Source organism: Abramis brama (genome assembly GCF_963993115.1).
Source record: "Abramis brama genome assembly, chromosome: 7".
Classification (NCBI taxonomy): domain Eukaryota; kingdom Metazoa; phylum Chordata; class Actinopteri; order Cypriniformes; family Leuciscidae; genus Abramis; species Abramis brama.
This window is the reverse complement of record NC_139969.1, coordinates 20,608,615-20,629,396: the sequence shown is the minus strand read 5'-3', so window position 1 is coordinate 20,629,396 and position 20,782 is coordinate 20,608,615. Positions and strand designations below refer to the sequence as shown.

The 20,782-nt window shown below is 37.6% G+C and overlaps 1 protein-coding gene across 1 annotated transcript in view; it reads right to left on the bottom strand.

Moving 5' to 3' along the window:
- Window positions 1-561: 561 nt before the first annotated feature.
- The window catches only part of rnf31 (ring finger protein 31), a 29,475-nt gene continuing 9,254 nt past the window's right edge, over window positions 562-20,782 (bottom strand). Inside the window, exons 4-24 of the mRNA XM_084119078.1 lie at window positions 19,230-19,376; window positions 18,990-19,145; window positions 18,847-18,903; window positions 18,172-18,325; window positions 17,899-18,058; window positions 17,662-17,807; window positions 17,329-17,471; window positions 15,754-16,005; window positions 15,351-15,665; window positions 13,112-13,297; window positions 12,654-12,860; window positions 11,853-12,026; window positions 11,611-11,709; window positions 11,355-11,444; window positions 8,892-9,006; window positions 7,620-7,732; window positions 7,296-7,406; window positions 7,089-7,137; window positions 6,526-6,622; window positions 1,070-1,232; window positions 562-985 (exon numbers count right to left, since the gene is read on the bottom strand). Of these exons, the coding sequence (XP_083975204.1) occupies window positions 935-985; window positions 1,070-1,232; window positions 6,526-6,622; window positions 7,089-7,137; window positions 7,296-7,406; window positions 7,620-7,732; window positions 8,892-9,006; window positions 11,355-11,444; window positions 11,611-11,709; window positions 11,853-12,026; window positions 12,654-12,860; window positions 13,112-13,297; window positions 15,351-15,665; window positions 15,754-16,005; window positions 17,329-17,471; window positions 17,662-17,807; window positions 17,899-18,058; window positions 18,172-18,325; window positions 18,847-18,903; window positions 18,990-19,145; window positions 19,230-19,376 (2,985 nt within the window). The 3' untranslated portion in view covers window positions 562-934. The remainder of the gene's footprint in view (window positions 986-1,069; window positions 1,233-6,525; window positions 6,623-7,088; window positions 7,138-7,295; window positions 7,407-7,619; window positions 7,733-8,891; window positions 9,007-11,354; window positions 11,445-11,610; window positions 11,710-11,852; window positions 12,027-12,653; window positions 12,861-13,111; window positions 13,298-15,350; window positions 15,666-15,753; window positions 16,006-17,328; window positions 17,472-17,661; window positions 17,808-17,898; window positions 18,059-18,171; window positions 18,326-18,846; window positions 18,904-18,989; window positions 19,146-19,229; window positions 19,377-20,782) is intronic.

The window sequence follows — 20,782 nt, the reverse complement described above, 5'->3', positions numbered from 1 at the left end:
TCACTAGATTCAACATTTTATAAATTATGTTTAATCATATATATATGTACATATAAACCCATGATTGTACGTGTTTTGACACCCATCAATGTGCAGATTTTGTTTTTGGTTGAATAAACTGATAACTAAGAGCCTGAGGTACAATCAACAGAAAGTTCACTCATCAAATCATTTAAAATACTGTTGTTTTGCGATTTTTGTCTGTTTAATTTTAAAATGTACTTAATGAAATATAAAACCGGTTTATATGCATTCACAGAAACATTAAATGGCTTCACTATAGCTGTCAAAGTGTTTTGTCTTAGTCTGTTTTTTTATTTTATTTTTATGATCAAGCTAAAGCTATAACTCTATTAGAGGGTGATTAAAATAAAAACATGATTCAAATGAAGAATTTCCCATCACAAAACCTTAAGAAAAAAAAAGAAAAAAACAGTGTGTGCATTACAATGGGTATTTTGAACAGGTTTCAGGTTTCAAGCTAAATACATTTTTTAATTTTATTCTACAATATAAAATACATCAGCAATACCCCAATCATAATATATAATTATTTTATTATATATATATATAATAATTTAATTGGTTAAAATTATATTATTAACCAATTATTAACAAATAATTGATAACCAATAATTATTCACCAATTTAAATGATACATAATTTAATCAAGCTACAGCTATAACGCTATTAGAGGGTGATTAAAATAAAAACAGGATTAAAATGAAGAATTTCCCATCACAAAACCTTAAGAGAAAAAACAAAAAAAACAGTGTGTGCATTGTGCAAATGTGTGCAACTACATCACATTGAGAACAGGGAAGCACTGTATTTAAAATTCTGCCAGCCTCTCAGCTCAGATCATAAAGCGGAGCTACAGGCGCACGTGGGTAAAATAGTCATCACAGGTTAAATGAACAAAGTAAAAACGTCTTCACTTCTTGCGAAGGACCTTGTCACCCAGAGGCACGTCATCCATGAGTTTCTGCAGATGTGAGGTAAAGAAAGTTTGATAACTACCAAAAAGAGGTCATGTTTATAGACTGAAGAAAGGACAGCATCAGCCCACCTTAAGTCTGGCAAAGTATGCTCTCTCATCTTCTCCTTCCCCCTGTGTGACGTCCACATGGTATCTCCTGCAGGCCACGATCAGCTCATCAAGAGCGTAAAGGAGGGCGGGGTCAATAGAATGGCCATTAATGAGGCTGACCAGGTACTCTCGATAATGCTTACTGAAACACAACACAATTTTATTTACCCCTAAAAAGTAGGGAGAGGCATGTGTGTCAATGTCTTGTCAATGTCAAGTACACCATCTTCTGTATTCACCATTTTTTTATTTATATTTACAGCATTTAATGTCTTTGGCCATTGCATCGCATCTTGCTGTTTTTTCCCCCCAGTGTCTCACCAATCCCACTTAAGACTAGATATGTTAGCATATTGTGGTCAAAATTCAAACATGATTACAAATTCAGCTCACATTTGATCTTCCTAATTTTGTACTTTTGATCTTTGCTATATTGCATATTTGCATTTGCACTTTCCAAGTATTTAAAAATGTGATGGTGCTTGTCTCTTAAAGTGTGCTGCAGGAATAAGTCCAAAGCCAAGAAATGAGTTTGCATTTTTGCCCTTCTGGTTCTATTGTCACAAAGACAATGGGTATTTTGAACAGGTTTCAGGTTTCAAGCTAAATACATTTTCAAATTTTATTCTACAATATAAAATACATCAGCAATACCCCACTCATATATATATATATATATATATATATATATATATACATATATTTATTTATTTATTTATTTGTTTGTATTATAGCAAGCCGTTCAGGAAATAATTATATTTATAATATGAAGTCTGAATATATAGAATGAAAGTCTGAATATATATAGAATGAAAATCTGAACATATAGGATGAAAGTCTGAATATATATAGAATGAATGTCTGAATATATAAAATGAAAGTCTGAATATATATATATATATAGAATGAAAGTCTGAATATTATATATATATAGAAATCATGGAGGGGTCTGAAATTGTCATCGTAGGTGCATGTCCACTGTGAGAGACATAATCAAAAAAAAATAATCCAGAAATCACAATATATCATTTTTTAACTATATATTTGTATGATACAGCTGCAAATAAGTATTTGAACACCTGAGAAAATCAATGTTAATATTTGGTACAGTAGCCTTTGTTTGCAATTACAGAGGTCAAACGTTTCCTGTAGTTTTTCACCAGGTTTGCACACACTGCAGGAGGGATTTTGGCCCACTCCTCCACACAGATCTTCTCTAGATCAGTCAGGTTTCTGGGCTGTCGCTGAGAAACACAGAGTTTGAGCTCCCTCCAAAGATTCTCTATTGGGTTTAGGTCTGGAGACTGTCTACGCCACGCCAGAACCTTGATATGCTTCTTACAGAGCCACTCCTTGGTTATCCTGGCTGTGTGCTTCGGGTCATTGTCATGTTGGAAGACCCAGCCTCGACCCATCTTCAATGCTCTAACTGAGGGAAGGAGGTTGTTCCCCAAAATCTCGCAATACATAGCCCCGGTCATCCTCTCCTTAATACAGTGCAGTCGCCCTGTCCCATGTGCAGAAAAACACCCCCAAAGCATGATGCTACTACCCCCATGCTTCACAGTAGGGATGGTGTTCTTGGGATGGTACTCATCATTCTTCTTCCTCCAAACATGTTTAGTGGAATTATGACCAAAAAGTTCTATTTTGGTCTCATCTGACCACATGACTTTCTCCCATGACTCCTCTGGATCATCCAAATGGTCATTGGCAAACTTAAGACAGGCCTTGACATGTGCTGGTTTAAGCAGGGGAACCTTCCGTGCCATGCATGATTTCAAACCATGACGTCTTAGTGTATTACCAACAGTAACCTTGGAAACGGTGGTTTCAGGTCATTGACCAGCTCCTCCCGTGTAGTTCTGGGCTGATTTCTCACCTTTCTTAGGATCATTGAGACCCCACGAGGTGAGATCTTGCATGGAGCCCCAGTCCGAGGGAGATTGACAGCCATGTTTAGCTTCTTCCATTTTCTAATGATTGCTCCAACAGTGGACCTTTTTTCACCAAGCTGCTTGGCAATTTCCCCGTAGCCCTTTCCAGCCTTGTGGAGGTATACAATTTTGTCTCTAGTGTCTTTGGACAGCTCTTTGGTCTTGGCCATGTTAGTAGTTGGATTCTTACTGATTGTATGGGGTGGACAGGTGTCTTTATGCAGCTAACGACCTCAAACAGGTGCATCTAATTTAGGATAATAAATGGAGTGGAGGTGGACATTTTAAAGGCAGACTAACAGGTCTTTGAGGGTCAGAATTCTAGCTGATAGACAGGTGTTCAAATACTTATTTGCAGCTGTATCATACAAATAAATAGTTAAAAAAAATCATACATTGTGATTTCTGGATTTTTTTTTTTAGATTATGTCTCTCACAGTGGACATGCACCTACGATGACAATTTCAGACCCCTCCATGATTTCTAAGTGGGAGAACTTGCAAAATAGCAGGGTGTTCAAATACTTATTTTCCTCACTGTATATTCAGACATTCATTCTATATATATTCAGACTTTCATTTTATATATTCAGACATTCATTCTATATATTCAGACTTTCATTCTATATATTCAGACATTCATTCTATATATATTAAGACATTCATTCTATATATATTCAGACTTTCATTCTATATATTCAGACATTCATTCTATATATTCAGACATTCATTCTATATATATTCAGACTTTCATTCTATATATTCAGACATTCATTCTATATATATATTCAGACTTTCATTCTATATATTCAGACATTCATTCTATATATATATTCAGACTTTCATTTTATATATTCAGACATTCATTCTATATATTCAGACTTTCATTCTATATATATATATATATTCAGACTTTCATTCTATATCTTTCATTCTATATATATATATATATATATATATATATATATATATTCAGACTTTCATTCTATATATATATTCAGACTTTCATTCCATATATATATTCAGACTTTCATTCTATATATTCAGACATTCATTCTATATATATTAAGACATTCATTCTATATATATTCAGACTTTCATTCTATATATTCAGACATTCATTCTATATATATATTCAGACATTCATTCTATATATATTCAGACTTTCATTCTATATATTCAGACATTCATTCTATATATATATTCAGACTTTCATTCTATATATTCAGACATTCATTCTATATATATATTCAGACTTTCATTTTATATATTCAGACATTCATTCTATATATTCAGACTTTCATTCTATATATATATATATATATTCAGACTTTCATTCTATATATATATATTCAGGCTTTCATTCCATATATATTCAGACATTCGTTTTATATATTCAGACTTACACACACACATACATACATATACACATACACACATACATATATATATATATATATATATACATATACATATACATATACGTGTGTGTGTGTGTGTGTGTGTGTGTGTGTGTGTGTGTGTGTGTGTGTGTGTATGTGTATATATATATATATATATATATATATATATATATATATATATATGGGCTGCACGATACTGGGAAAATATGCGATATGCGATGTTGTTGAGTATTGCGATAATGATCTTCAGAAGAATATCTTCATAGAATATGTTTTTTCATAAGGAGTTAACGTTACACATGCAACACTTTGATTAATGGTTGTCTGTGAGACTCTGTTATTGTTACTTGGCATTTCGTTAGCAGTTTTGGTAGATTTGGGCTTACACTTTTTGAAGTCTTCATATAGCTCCCTGAGGTGGCGTTCCAGATGACTGTGGAGATTAGTTTCCTCTCGACATGGGCAAAATTTTTCGGCACGACTTAGTGACACCGTCACTTATGTTCACATATCGCGTTTTTTGCGCGTGCAAATTCATTATTTCAAATGCAGGCACACGACAAGTGCGCTCAAAATGGAAGCACATTTTTCCAGGCCCGCCCAAGCGTGCCGCACAAGCCCTGAAAAGTGAAGCCAGAACGTCTTGATCGCCCCCCGGTGACTGGTCCTAGTATAGGTCATAAGCCCCGCCTCCCCGTGTTATTCTACGGAACGTGAGACCAACTAAACAATTAAATTACACTTCAAATATCTTTTTTCCAAAGGTGGTTTCTGTCATTTACTGTAGCTTTTATCACGCCGATGTAAGTTCAAGTGTCTGTTTTTAAAATAAGTTTGTTTTTAGTTAGTTACGCAATGCTATAAAAACGGTGGTGTAACGTCATGATTGACAGCTGTGATTGACAGGTTCTCTGAGCGAAGTAGTCACTGAAGCACCAACAGACTTTTTTTCGGGATCTTCGGAGGACTGAGGAGATTGTATTTACTTTATTTGAACAAGCCTCTTGTTGTACTGCAATCAACAGACATCAAAATTGGAGGAGAACAGAGGGATGGAGCAGACATAGGCCACTTAAAAAAAGTGCAGGGAGAGTGCATTCTGCGAGAGTGAGGGCGGGGTGTTAATTTCGCGGCTTTACTTCCTGCTCACTACTGCGCATGTCTGGTCCTGAGATCGCTACTGCGCAGACTCAAGTCCCAAGATGTGGGCGCCATATCGGGAAACACTGGCGGCTTCAGTTCTCACCAATGGAAGAGAGATCGAAGGGGCATCGTCCATCTTTTCTTACAGTCTATGGGCCCGTCTATGCCGCGACGAGATGACAACATCTCAACTTTTCAGAATTCCGCAAGCTCACGCAGGTCATGGTTGCATAGCAACGACAGATGCAAGCGCTTGTGGAAAGCGTTTCCATGCGTTTTTAGACACGATATGTGAACGGCCCCTTTCACAGTACCTGCATTTATGACACGTCTTCTCTATTGAAGCCAAAATATTTCCCTATTTCAGACGTACAGTTCTTTTTAGGCACAGGTTCTTCGCTGTTGTAATTTTCCTCACTTGTCTCTACTCCCGCCATTAGTTTTTATTTTCCACTCTCTGCTCTGAGCCACTAGGTTCTCCTTTGGGCCCGATCTAGCCAATAGCATAATAGCACCTACTGGGGAGGTGGGTATAAAGATAGTAAGGCCACATTTGATTGGTCCAATTTGGATAAACAACCTATGCATGCATGCATGCATGACACAAATGCTTGGCACATAAAATAAATGCAATTTATCGCACCTCTCTGCGTTACGGATATCGCATATACTATTATCGCGATAACGATAATTTTTCGATATATTGTGCAGCCCTAATATACATATATATATAAACATATATACATGTATATACATATATACATAGATTAAATTGAGTAGAGTTAAATCAAGCAATCAAGTTGAGTTAAATCAGTGGGCTGTAATTTGAGTACTTAGGTACTTTTTCCAATCTCTACAATCCCTACAATGCAACTGACAAAAAAAAATTAGATGAGTTTGAGAGATTTGAGAGTGCAGGGAGCAGTCAACATGGTAACAACGATGTTACTCACTCGCAGAGTCCTGCCTGTCCCGGCTGAGTCTGAGCCCCGCACGGCGAATCAGTCGGACGAGGCCCTTCATCTTTCTGCTCGATCACTCCACACACACCTGACGCAAAAAAAAAAAAAAAAAAAAAACCAGGGATGCATTTGGGGGGAAAGGCAGTTTTCGAGGGAGATATTTTCAGCAAAGAGAAGTGGAACAGAGTGTGAAATAAAGCTGTAAGGAGTAGGTGTATGTGTGTGTTTGACAACGATTTCATGGTACAAATATAGCCTTGGTCTGAGGAGCGGTAATTGGATGGCTGTTTTAGTAGGAAAACAGTGCATTGCTTTAGGATGTTCAGCTTTTATGCTTTCATTTCAGTAAAAGCGATTTTGTTCCACTGGGCAGTTGAGATAAAGAGTGAAATTGGAAGCAAACTAGACTTTAAGACTGAGACGGACAAATAAGATGAAGAGACAGACACAGATAAACAGATCACAGAAGTACTAGGGGAGATAAGTCAGACTAAAATATGGCCACATGGTCAGAATAAACCAAACAAAAAAAGCATTGATACTAAAACACATACCAGTCTGTGCTCCTGTTGCAGTTTCAGTATTGTAGTTCACCGCCTTTTTCTGAGGAAACAAAATGACGTTCAAACAAGTATTCAAAACAAAACGATAGAGATGTGAAGTGATATTTCTCAACCAACCCTGGCACACAAGTGCTGTGCGTGTGGATGTGTAGGAGGAAATGTGCGTGCCTGTGTTAAAGCGCGAGTGTGTGTGTGTACCTGCAGTAAGGCCTGAAGCCTGGCAGGCTCCCAGTCTCGAAGGTAGAAGAGGCAGTCTCTGGGGTGATGGGCATGCAGACCTGTCACAGTACACTGGTTCACTGCACACTTCTGCCAGAGAAGGAGTGATCAAGAGTGTGAGAGAAAAAGAGGATGAATAAAAAGGAGAGAAGAAATCGTGCTCTGGAGAAGGCTGCTACTTTTAGCCCAACCGTAGCTGGCTTCAAACTGAATATCAGTCACATACAGAGCCGTAGAACATGCACACAGAGATACAAATAGGCACAAATAATTCTAGGACAACAAGACCAGACAGGAACTCACTGTGTGGAAAGGGTTGTTACATCCACTGCAGAACTGATACCTGCACTGGGAACAACTGAAGTGCATACAGCCGCCCCTGGCCAGAGCATACTGGAACCTACAGTTAGGACAAGCTACAAGACAGACATAAGAACAATAGATAAAATCATTGTATAAAAGAAAGAATGGGCTGTGTGACAGTTTTTCCACCCCATACTGTGGATGTTTACATTTTGCATTCGATAAAAACATGAAAACATAATTTACATAGTCAAGCAGTCTATGTTTGTCTATTGACATGATTATCATCACATTGACTACAGTAAAATATGAACAATTTATAAGAAATCCAGGTAAATCCAAGGGATCAGAAACAGTGTATATATATATATATATATATATATATATATATATATATATATATATATATATATATATATATATATATATATATTATTATTTTTATTTTATTTTTTTTGTCTGCACGTCGACGCTAGAAGCGTTTCAAAATCCACAGATGCGTGAGGGGATTTACAAATGCCCAAGAAGCTATTCACAAATGAGTGCAGCGATTTACAAATGCACAGAAAGCGGTTCACAAATAAATGCCAGGCAGAGTTGTGTTTGTAAAATAATAAAACATTTGTAAAAAAAAAAAAAAAAAAAAAAAAAAAAATTGCAAATCTCATTCGCTTTATTTGTGAATTTTATATTTTTTTTGTGAAACTCTTTACATTTATTTGTGGATCTTAATCTTTTTATTTGTGAATTTGATTTAAAAAAAAGTTAATCTCTTTACATTTATTTGTGAATATTAATCAATTTATTTGGAATAATGCAACAATTCTAAACCCATATGGATGGATGGATGGATGGAAAATCTATACCTATAGGAACTTTATATTTTTATATTTCATCATACTTAATCAGTAAATTGTTATATCCAACAGATGTACAGATTATACATTTACAGAAAAAAAGAACACCAGACCAATGGATCGATTCAATAGAACAGAGAAAGACAGTCTTAAGTGAGATGCAACACTACAAACAACTATTGTGCGATCAGTAACTTTCTCACGAAGTGTGAATAAAAATGCCTGTGAGTGAGAAATACTCCACATTAAAATTTGATTTGGTTTCTCTTCACCAATTGACCAAACACAACAAAACACAGACTGTATGAGCAGACAACGTTTTCTAAGGTTAATTCTGGTAGTCAGAGTTGGGCAGAATTATTAGCTGTGGGTAGGTGAGGATTAGGCTTCTAGAGAAGATCTAAAGGTGACTCACTGATCCCATTGTCACGCAGGTATCCGGCCAAACCCTGCCTCTGGTACTCAGGGTCATTCTCTCGCTTCCACAGCTGGAACTGCTCACACGAGAGGCCCACGTGCTGCGGCTCCCACTGCAGAGAGCGATCGAGAAGAAGACACTCATTACCATCAACATTTTAAATTAATGAGTAATATCAATCAAGGTGACACAAAATACACCTTAATGTATATTTTATAAAAAAAACACTGTAATAAACAGCAGCATTACACTAAATATTCCACCACAAAAAAATAACTAAAATGCTGCATAGGGACATAACTCAGAGAATCTTTTTTTAAGATTTTTTTCTGTTCAACAAAACAATCCACCAGAATGAATCTTTGAAACTTTTGTTACACATACATATTCATCTGAAACAAACTCTCTCATGATTCACTAGACTGCATCAGACTATATATATATATATATACAGTGCCCTCCACAATTATTGGCACCCTTGTTTAAGATGTGGTCGTGGACTTCTAAAAATTCTCCTTTTTTTTTTAAACAACATAGAACCCAAATGCAAAAAAAGAGAAAAATCCAACCTTTCATTTAAGTACATTACTTTGGTGGTAAAAAACAAACAAAAAAACCCCACACATTTAGAAAAAAAAAACACTTGAAATCATGTGTCCCACAATTATTGGCACCCCTAACAATTCCGCTGAAAAATGTAATTGATTTTTTTTTAAATATATTTTTCTGTAGTTGTTAAAGTTGGTCAGGGTATCTAGGAACTTTTAATTAGTAATTCATGACTTCCTGTTTCCCTGGGGTATAAATATGACGTGACACAGAGGCCTAATTCTCTTACCCATTTGTCAACATGGCAAAGACGAGAACACACCACTCAAGTAAGGCAGATGTGTGTCGACCTTCATAAGTCAGGCAATGGCTACAAGAAAATAGCCACTCGCCTTAACTTGCCCGTATCTACAGTCAGAGGAATCATTAAGAAGTTTAAAACAACTGGAACAGTGACAAACAAGGCTGGAAGAGGTCCCAAGTTTATGTCTAAGTTTATGCCTAAGCTCACTGTCACAGAATTGCATCAAAGAGTGGCATCTTGGGGTCACAAAGTCTCCAAAACAACCATCAGACGCTCTCTACATGCCAACAAGCTGTTTGGGAGGCATGCAAGGAAAAAGGGATCGTGTGCTTTGGTCAGATGAGACTAAGATTGAGATTTTTGGCAACAAACACTCTAAGTGGGTCTGGCGTAAAACAAAAGATGAGTATGCCGAAAAGCACCTCATGCCCACCATGAAGTATGGTGGAGGATCTGTGATGCTGTGGGCCTGTTTCTCTTCCAAAGGCCCTGGGAACCTTGTTAGGGTGCATGGCATTATGAACGCTTTGAACTACCAGGACATTTTAAATAAAAACCTGATGGCCTCTGCCAGAAAGCTGAAGATGGGTCGTCATTGGGCCTTTCAACAGGATAATGATCCAAAACATGTAGCAAAATCTACACATAATATTGAGAACAGGCGTGCTCAACTCCAAAATCATTTATGGGTGCGAGTAGTAAAAAAGTTATCAAAAATAAAGATGAAAAACCGCACTCTCAAGGTATAATTTCATAAATTTATTGTAACCATGTCCACACAGATGCGTTTCGGCCTAAGCCATCATCAGTGTGTACTGTCAAAAATCTACACAAAAATGGTTCAGCAGTCACAAACTCAAGGTCCTCCCATGGCCATCTCAGTCCCTAGACCTCAACCCAATCGAAAAGCTGTGGGGCGAGCTAAAGAGGTGAGTGCATAAGAGAGGACCCAGGACACTGGATGATCTAGAAAGATTGTGCAAAGAAGAATGGTCAAAGATCCCTCTCTCTGTGTTCTCCAATCTTGTGAAACTTTATAGGAGGAGATTACGTGCTGTCTTGTTGGCAAAAGGGGGTTGTACAAAGTATTAACATCAGGGGTGCCAATAATTGTGGGACACATGATTTCAAGGTTTTTTTTTCCTAAATGTGTGTTTTTTTTTGTTTTTTTTTACCACCAAAGTAATGTACTTAAATAAAAGGTTGGATTTTTCTCTTTTTTTGCATTTGGGTTCTATGTTGTTTCAAAAAAAAGGAGAATTTTTAGAAGTCCTCGACCACATCTTAAACAGGGGTGCCAATAATTGTGGAGGGCACTGTATATATATATGAAAATATTAGTTTTGGATAAACGATTTACAACACTGAATCAGTTTTTACTTTCATTACACATAAATATGAGAGAGTTTTTCAGATTTGCTGGAATATATAATCTGTTATTGCAAATGTGACACTATTTTAAAGCTGCTCACTACGGTCATGCTGCTGAAAATCATAGGTGAGTTGATAGTGTCGCTACTTTGAATTACTCCCCAACACTGACGCTCATCTCCTATATTCATGCAAAGTCACCGCAGATCTGTTTCTTGCTTTCTGAAAACACTTACCGGTTTTTTGCATTGAGCGCAGAAGCTTTTCCTGCACTGCATACAGGTGACCTTGAGTTGATCGCCGTCATAGATGAAGCCATATGAGCACTGTGGGAACGAGATAAGAGTAAAAGAGATGCACTAGATGCAAATAAAGACTCCTAACATCATGCACCTCTTTTCAGATCACTGTAAATGCTCTTGAATGAGACTACAGCTGTTTGAGTATGAGAGTGCTCTCTCAGAGAGAGTTAGGAAGTGCAGTGTCACTCACATGGCTGCACCACAGGAACTTCGGGTCCTTGATGAGAGCCTGCTCAGTCAGCTTCTTGTGGAAGAGATCGTACACGTCTGGTTCAAGGCAATCCCTGAGCTGGGCAGTCACGCACGCACACACACACAAGATCATTTCAGATATCACAGTGAGTAGCTTGAAGCCCAGTTATATGCTGCTGTGTTCCAACTCAAGTCCCAGTACTGAACTGACCATCTTTATTTTTTGCTCTTTTGTAGTACCTGTATGTCCAGAGTGGAGAAGTAGCTGTTAAGGTGCTCAGGGTCATTGATGTCAGGCTCTGAGCAGACAGGACACACCATGTCTCTGATGTGCTTGTCCCTCACCGCTATGGTGAAATGCTGCTTGAAACATCCACAGCACACAGAGCACTGGCAGGATGTCAGCGACTGCATCTGAAAAATACACCAAAAAATAGACTCCTGACTCAATGTAAGGTGCTTTCATATACATATATTTGCCAAAAATGCAACAGCATTTCAATTTATAGCTCATTTATGAAAAGGACCCAGTAAGACTGGGCTGCATGCAATATAAACTGTCCAAAGGTAGTCATTTTTCTAAATGTTTTCTTTTGCATTCTACTAAAGAAATAAAAGTTATACAGGTTTGGAAAAACACAATGGTGAGTAAATGATCACTTGATGATGCTTTCTGGGTGATCTAGGAACAGCCCACCCAAAAATGAAAATTCTATCATCATTTACTAACCCTCATGTCGTTCCAAACCTGTGTGACTTTCTTTTTTCTGTGGAACATAAAATATCTTTAGAAGAATGTTGGTAACCAAACTGTTGTGGATCCCATTGACTTTAGTAGTATGGACAAAAATTACAATGGAAGTCAATAGGAACCAAAACTATTTGCCAGCATTCTTCAAAATATCTTCTTTTATGTTCTTATATGTAAATATTGACAGAATTTACATTTTTGGGTGGACTGTCCCTTTAACAGTATGAGTACATATAAGATAAGGACACTCTGGTGTAAAAAATACAAGATTCTGAGGTGATGCAAAGTACCTTGCTGTGGGGAAAAACCGACAGGCAGATAGGGCATTCCTTGTTCAGCACGCGGCGAATGAAGTCCCGGTCAGGTGATTCACGCACGGCCTGAACCACATCCTCCAGTGTATATGTAGCTGTAGGGTCTCGCAGCAAAGACAAAACCAGCTCACAGCGCCCCCAGCTGGGCAGCTCAAACACCGCTAGCAGCCTACGGCAAACATGCTTACACAGACAGAGGATAAGTAACTTTAGTAATGTTTGATAACATAACATTCAATTTGCTAATGACCACCTTGAATATATTCGGCAGCCAGCATTATGCAATTAATTAAAAATAAATATATATTTATTTATCACACAAAAGATTATGCAGATTAAGCTGCAAAAACTGTTTGGCACATCTAGTGGTGAGAAAGCAATGCAGTCTCTCAGTGAAGCATTCATTATTTACATTATTGTAAAAGGCCAGTCACCTGTTTATCTGGATGGTTGATGTCAATGGGGGGCTCTGGTTCGTCGCTCCACATGCGCTGATGGAATGGCTCCAGTAAAGGGCGCTGCAGCAGGACGAGAGCCCCCCTCACATCCCCTCCGCTCTGCCTCAGGGCTTCTTCACAGCGGGTTACATCATTAAAGCCCAGAGAGCCAAGCTCTTTTACCTAACAAACAAAAACAGACAAAATGTCATATTTAGCATACAACATTTTTACTAGATATATTTACTAGAAATACACTATTATGCGATTCTGGCGATACGGATAAGCTGATAATGTTGCCAGGTTATTGGCCATAACATGAAAATATTTCAGAAATAATGACATAATTTAATTATGTGAAAGTTTACATTATATTAAATTTCTACATTACTTTGTCTAAATAAAAAATAAATAAAACACTATAAACTAGGCATCACAACATTATAATGTACAATATGGAAAATGAATATTAATTTTGAGATCTAATAAAAGATCATTTACATCTAACAGTGTAATTCAATTATTAGTGATTTAAAAAAATTCCTTCAAGTGAGTGTAAGTGGTTAAGTGGTTTCCCCAAATTCAACTTAAAAAAAAAAAAAAGCAACTTTTAATAACTTCTGCAGTCTTAAAATTATTCAACACCCTGAATAGAATCCCTTAGCACAAATCTGCAGAACAGGTGTTGTCTCAAGCACACCTGATGCAACTAATCAAGGGCTTCATTAGTTGCACCAGGTGTGTTTGAGCTAGAACACATGAAAAATCTGAACTGGCTAGGTTTGTTGAGTGTCACGTTTGACTACATGTTAGAAATATGGCTCAGCAATAAGTCTATAAGATTTGACTTAGAAATAAGTCAAAAGAATGGTCCAAAAAGTTAAGAGAAGATATCATCACCCTTCACAAACAAGGATCAGAATACAAAAAGATAGTGAATGCAGTAAATGTTCCTAGAGACACTGTTGGAAGCATAGCATGCAAATTCAAAGTTAAAGGAACAGTGGTTACACTACCTGGATGGGCAGAAAAAGGAAGCCATCAATGGCTGCAACCAGTTTTCTGAAAAGGCAGGTTCAGAAAAACCGTCGAGTGACTGCAAAAGACCTGCAGCAAGACTTGGTGGCAACAGGCACTGAGGTTTCAGCTTGCACTGTATGGCGAGTACTAAACGCATGCCAGAACTCTAAGACGTACACCACTACTGACCCAAAAGCACAAGAAAAGTGCTCAAAATTATATAAATAAGCCACAGAAGTTTTGGGATTCTGTAAAACAAAACTGGAACTTTTCAGCCCTATGGATCAGCGGTTTGTCTGGAGGAAGAATAATGAAGCATATGCTGAAAAGAACACTGCCTACAGTTAAGCATGTTGGGGGCTCGGTGATGCTCTGGGGTTGCTTTGCATCCTCTGGCACTGGAAACCTGCAGCGTGTAGAAGGCTGATTCATTGATTCAATGAAGTATCAGGAAATCTGCAAAAAACGTCATGCTGTGAAGGATGAAGCTGAAGCTTGGGCATCATTGGACCTTCCAACAGGACAATGATCCCAAGCATACCTCAAATTCCATCAAGGCTTGGTTTCAGAAGAAGTCCTGGAAGATTCTACAGTGGCCATCACAGTCACCTGACTTGAATCCCATAGAAAATCTCTGGTGGGATTTGAAGAAGGCAGTTGCAGCAAAACCCAGCCATTGTTCATGAGGAATGGCCTAAGATTCCTCAGAAACGCTGCCAGAAGCTGGTGTCTGGTTATACATCTCGCTTGTTTGCAGCAGGTCATAACAGCAAAAGGGTGTAAAGATGCTTGCCATGAAGGGGTTCAATAATGAGACTGCAGAAGTCATTAAAAGTTGCACTTTCAGCTGAATTTGGGAAAACCACATGAAACGTTTGTTGTGTTGAGCCATTTCAATTACTTTTGTTTGAATTGTTCATTGCGAACAGCTGAAAGTCTGTAAAATATATATATATATATATATATGTATGTATGTATGTATGTATGTGTGTGTGTATGTGTGTGTGTGTAATAATATAAGGAAAAAATATATTACATAATTAAATATATAATGCTTAACAGGCCTGTAGCTGATGTCAGTCAGATAAGTACAAATATATAAATCTAACAATTTCATTGTACATTCACTAATGAAATGTTAAGCATTATATATTCTAATACTGTTGTAAATGTTAATAAAAGTTATTATATAAAGGATGGATTGTTAAGAACTCACTTTAACTCTGCGGTCTCTAAGAGCCTGTCTGACAGCTTTCTCATTATCGCCCCCAGCTGCCAGCCAGGCCCGTTTGGCTTCTGCCCTGGACAAGGGGACAGCATTGCTCTTTTCTCCATCCTGGCCATCGTTCCCCCCTGAAGAGTTTGATTGTGCACTGGGTTCTTGCTGACAGGATGCAGCCATCACACAGATCTCATCAAGTACATGCGGTAGCTCTGCCTTCAGCCAGTCATATGGCATTACGTTACTGTTTCCCGACACATACATGCTGGTATAAACCTCCTCTGGACTCACTCCTTTCTTCTCTCCCTCCTGAGAAAAGACAGAGACAATAAGAATGCTTGTAAGATTCTGAGGATGATGCCTAGGCTACAACGACATTAAAACATATCAGACTTACACGAATAAGCTGAATAAGTTTAAGCCCTTCCTCCTTCATCAGTCTTTGCCTTTTCAAATCAGGGTCCTCAGTGGGCATGACTTTAGGTGCGACTGAAAGCGGTGTTACATCCTTGACCGGTGAGAGTGGGAGGGGCTTAGAGAGTGGGAGGGGCTTAGAGGGTGATAGGGCAGGTTCTGATTTTGAAAGGCAACACATTTCGCATACAGTTGATGGTGTGTGGTTGACGTATGTACAAAACTGGCAAATCCACTAAATGAGATAGAAAAAAAAAAGGAGTCAAAACAGGAACCTGTATTCAGGATAAAACTCAGCATTATGCTCATTTCTTCAGCAATGACAAATCAGAATATGCATAGGTTAAAGGGATAGTTCACCCAAAAATTAAAATTCTATCATCATTTACTCACCCTCAATTTGTTCCAAACCTGTACGAATTTCTTCCTTCTCCTGAACACAAAAGAAGATATTTTGAAGAATATGGGTAACCAAACAGTTGGAAGCATAGTATGAAACAAAAATACTATAGTTTGGTTACCGACATTCTTCAAAACATCTTTTGAGTTCAGCAGAAGAAAGAAATTCAAACAGGTTTGGAACAACTTGAGGGTTAGCAAATGATGACCAAATTTAAATTTTTGGGTGACCTATCCCTTTAAAGGTGACGTGTTTTAAATTCTACACCACTAACGGCACAAAACTCAGTTTATAAAACTGAACTACATTCCTTTTTGCAACATCAATCATGTTATTAGCACAGAAATGATGAACTTTAAAATATAGCAGTGTTAATAACTATAGGGGCTTTCGCACCGGCTAGTTATAGGAACTTAGTTATAGGCACTAGCCACCAGGGCGGTTCCCAATAACTAAATGTTCCCCTAGTAGGGCCATTTTCTTGGTAGCATTTGCACCGCCAGTAGAAACTGTAAAGTGACCTTTATTTTGACGCCGCTTAAAAAGCCAGAGGCTGAGCACACCATGCTCCGTCTTCATTAGTTTACGATCTATTTAACAGTCCTGTCTATTATGTTATTAGATTGAACTGTTATACAAAAAAAGTAAACGGTATATGAAAAAGTATTAGCGCTTGCCATGTGGTTAATTCCCAATGTCGCTAGCTGAGCAGAAATACATAATCATGTTTTGCTTGGTCCCCTCAAAGTCACATTGGATTTTCTCCTTAGCATAAAGGTTGAGAGGTCCATCTATCACTGTTTTCCATGTTTGTAGAGCTAGTTCGTGGAGTAAATATGTAGGCTGAAAACTGTGAGTGTACATGGCGGGTGCTGGTGTTTCACGTGCGTTCGGCCAGTCGGCATACACTTATGTCACTAGTAGTTCATATTGTGCTGGGTTGGACCCTAATCTTAAGTAGGAGCTAATTTAGTTCCCCCAACATGATTCCTAACTAAAAGCGTTCCCAGTATGTGCGGTGCAAACACGCCAAAAAGTGGGTACTTCTGTGTCATTAGTTCTAGGAACTATGAAAAGGTTCCTCAGGTGAGAAAGCCCCTATTGTACTGAAACAAAACCAGAAAATTTTGGAATTTGGAATGTACTGAATATTGGCACCTGGCTGTCCATTAGTCCTGTGGCAGAGGGGGTCGGACGTGAGGGCGCGACAGGAGGTCGGGTGGCCAGACGGGGGCGATCACACACCTCGCAAAGAATGCTGCTGCCCACATTAACCACTGTGCAGCTTTTACACTGCCACTCTAATTGACAAAAGTAATGCACAAAACACAGAATTAACACAATTAAAATTAATATTTATAATTAATATTCAAATTTAGGAGTTTATTTGTTAGTTTGAATGACCACCTTGATGTTTAAAAAGGTCAAGCAGGACTGATGGTCCATTTAGATTTGAAAAAGTGACAGAAAAAAAAAAATGCACAGACTAACCAGATATTGTAGAAGGCTGTGATGGCTCCTCCTGTAGAGATGGAGCAGAAGAGGACAGACGGGGACGATCACAGGTTTCACACAAAACCTGCTGCAACGTATTTACTGTAGTGCAGTATTTACACTGCCATGTTGACAGTGATGAGCTAAGGAAAGAAATAATGACATACAGATTTGCTTGACAAAATCCTCTACACAAACATGTTCTCTCAACATCTTAAATTGCTCAGTGCTAACCTGTGCCGTTTTGTGGCTTTTGAGGAAGTTACAGGGATCCTGATGTGTGTGGACCGTCCTGAATGTGAGTGATACAGCCGGTCACATTCTGTGCATAGCCGCTGAGTGCAGGTGGGGCAGTGAGCAGACACTGGAAAGATGCCACATATGGTGCAGTTTTCTGCAAAGCAATTGAAAATCAATGAAGTAGAATGGAAACGATAGAAGTGGACACTCACAATAAAAGATATTCATTAAAAGGAAAGCCAGGGTTGGTAAACATGATGTCTTTACCTGTTTGTGTAGATGGCACTAGAGAAGAGAGAGCAAGAGCTGGACTGAATAGAGATTTAGGCTGAGAAGGAGACACAGATGAGGGAGTTTGTTTTTCCCATGGTCTCTCACTAGGAGAGATTGCAGCTGCATCTGTGCTGATTCCATCATCATCCTGTACAGACATTATATGGACACTGTATTTAAGTGACCTGCAAAAAAGCTAAGAAATCTAAAAGAAACACTTTTCTCTAAAAGCGTGGTAAGATGTTTTTGAAAGAAGTCTCTTAAGCTCACCAAGGCTGCATTTATCGGATAAAAATACAATAAAACATTAATATTGTAAAAGTGTTTATAAAAATAACTGTTTTCTATTTTAATGTATTTTAAAATGTAATTTATTCCTGCGATGGCAAAACTGAATTTCAGCATCATTACTCCAGGCTTCAGTGTCACATGATCATTCAGAAATCATTCTAATATGCTGATTTTGTGCTCAAGAAACATTTCTTATTATTATAATCAATGTTTAAACCAGTTGTGCTGCTTAATATTTCTTTAAATATTCAAAGATTCTTTTATGAATAGAAAGTTCAAAAGAACAACATTTATTTGAATTATATATTTTTTGTAACATTACAAATGTCTTTACTGTCAATGTCATTTCTTATAGAAAAAAAAACAAAAAACCTTTACCTGCACAGTGAGCGATGGAATAAGTCTTTCAAAAAACTCTGGATGAGAATGGGTGCCCTACAGAAAAGGAACAAACTCTATATGTGAGCTTAACATTCATTTGTGATGAATTCATAATATGCTTTTACTTCACAGCCTCAGACCTTGATTAGCATGTCCAGTTCCATACGAAGACACATGATCTCAAGAGTCACTGACGCCACCTTCTCAACATCTGGCTGGACAACATCATCAGGAAAGCTCAAGCCATCATGCTGCTGATTGGTGTAGCCATACAGGTTAAGTACTGCTCTGCCACCCTAAAAGAAGAAGATAAAGAATTGTTACTGCAAATATTATGTATGGTTCACACAAAAAGCCTCATAATCTCATCCACCACACACCTGAATGGAGTCTACGGTCGTCCTGAAGACAGGGTTGTTGTACTTGACTGTACGCCAGTACTTCGGCCTGTTGGGGTTGGTAAGATTGGAGCCATACTTCTCCAAGATGTTAAGAGCGGTGGAAAGTTTCTGCAGGAGGCTGAGGGACTAAAAGGATCAGGAGATATTAATGTACAACAGAAAAGTATAAACAAGAATACATTACAGCCTAGAAACAACAACAGTGGGTAAAAATGAACTAGGAATAAATGTTATGTGCATACAAATGAGTGGAAACAGGACCAATTCTTTAGAAACACCTGAGGAAACAGTGACAGATTACCCAGCGCTATGCATTATTATGCGCTTTATGTCAGTCATTCACACTGCCAAAATAGCCCCAAACATTCCTACTATATACGGTCAGGGCCGTAACCACCATAGACATTTACCCCCGATAATCAGATACGGCCAAATTGTCCCTACAAAAAAAAAAATTCTATTCTGCTGCACTGACAAAAAGTTAAAAAGATCTATGTTTAGGCAGGTATGCCTAAGCAGTCTAACATCGCTCGTCAATGTCAAAATAACTGAGATGACCAATCAAATAAAAGAAGTAGCCTATGCCTACTATTTCTAGAAACTATCAGAATGTTGTTGGAAGACAAAAAAGCTGAATTTTTCATTAATGTAATGTTGATTCTGGGTAAATTCTTTATCCTTAAATGTAAGCGTATGAAGTGTATGACCTGTTGCATGTGCAACAACTAATTGTATTAACATTTAAACAAAAATTTTGCAACCGACTAGTCAAACACATTTCATACCGTGCTGTCTCTCATAACCGGTAGTATAAAAAGCCTAAAAGCAAGCTTAGTTATTACTTGTTTGATATGACATAGAAGTTTTGTATAGGCTGTCAAAAAACTCCCTCACATTGCTCATCTAACGAATGGACATTTCTCTGAACACGCCGTGAATGCCACAGAAAAAACGAACGCATGCAAAATCTGAGGTAAAATGAAATTTAGTTTTCTGCTCCAGATAAACACAAAATAATATATTAATTTTAAAATGTAACATTAACATGGCGACAATTTAAACACTGCCTTAGTAAAGATATAAAGCAAAACATTAAATGCGCAAAAAAATGAATAAATAAAAACAGTATTTTCAAGTAGACTAGCAGCAGAAGGCTATCGTTTAATCGACTAGTCTTGCACATCCATAATGAAGACGAAACCTAACTTTTTTTTTTAAGTATTTTTTTTTAAGTAGCCTAAGTATTTAAAAGTAATTTTCTTTGTGGATATTTTCCATAATTACATTTTATGGAGATTAAACAGGCCTGCAAATTTGTTGGGATGATAAAAGTTGGTTTACAGGAAGATGAATGGAAACACCCCACCATTTATTTGTGTGCCTTGCATTAGCCTGTTTTTTTTGTTTGTTTTTTTACACTTACGAATGTAATTATTTTGCTTATGTACAATAAAAAAAGGGGGAAAAAATCTTCAGCTTTACCAGTGAAAGAGTATGAGGTAAGATGTAAAAGTAGCTACCCCGGTTTCACA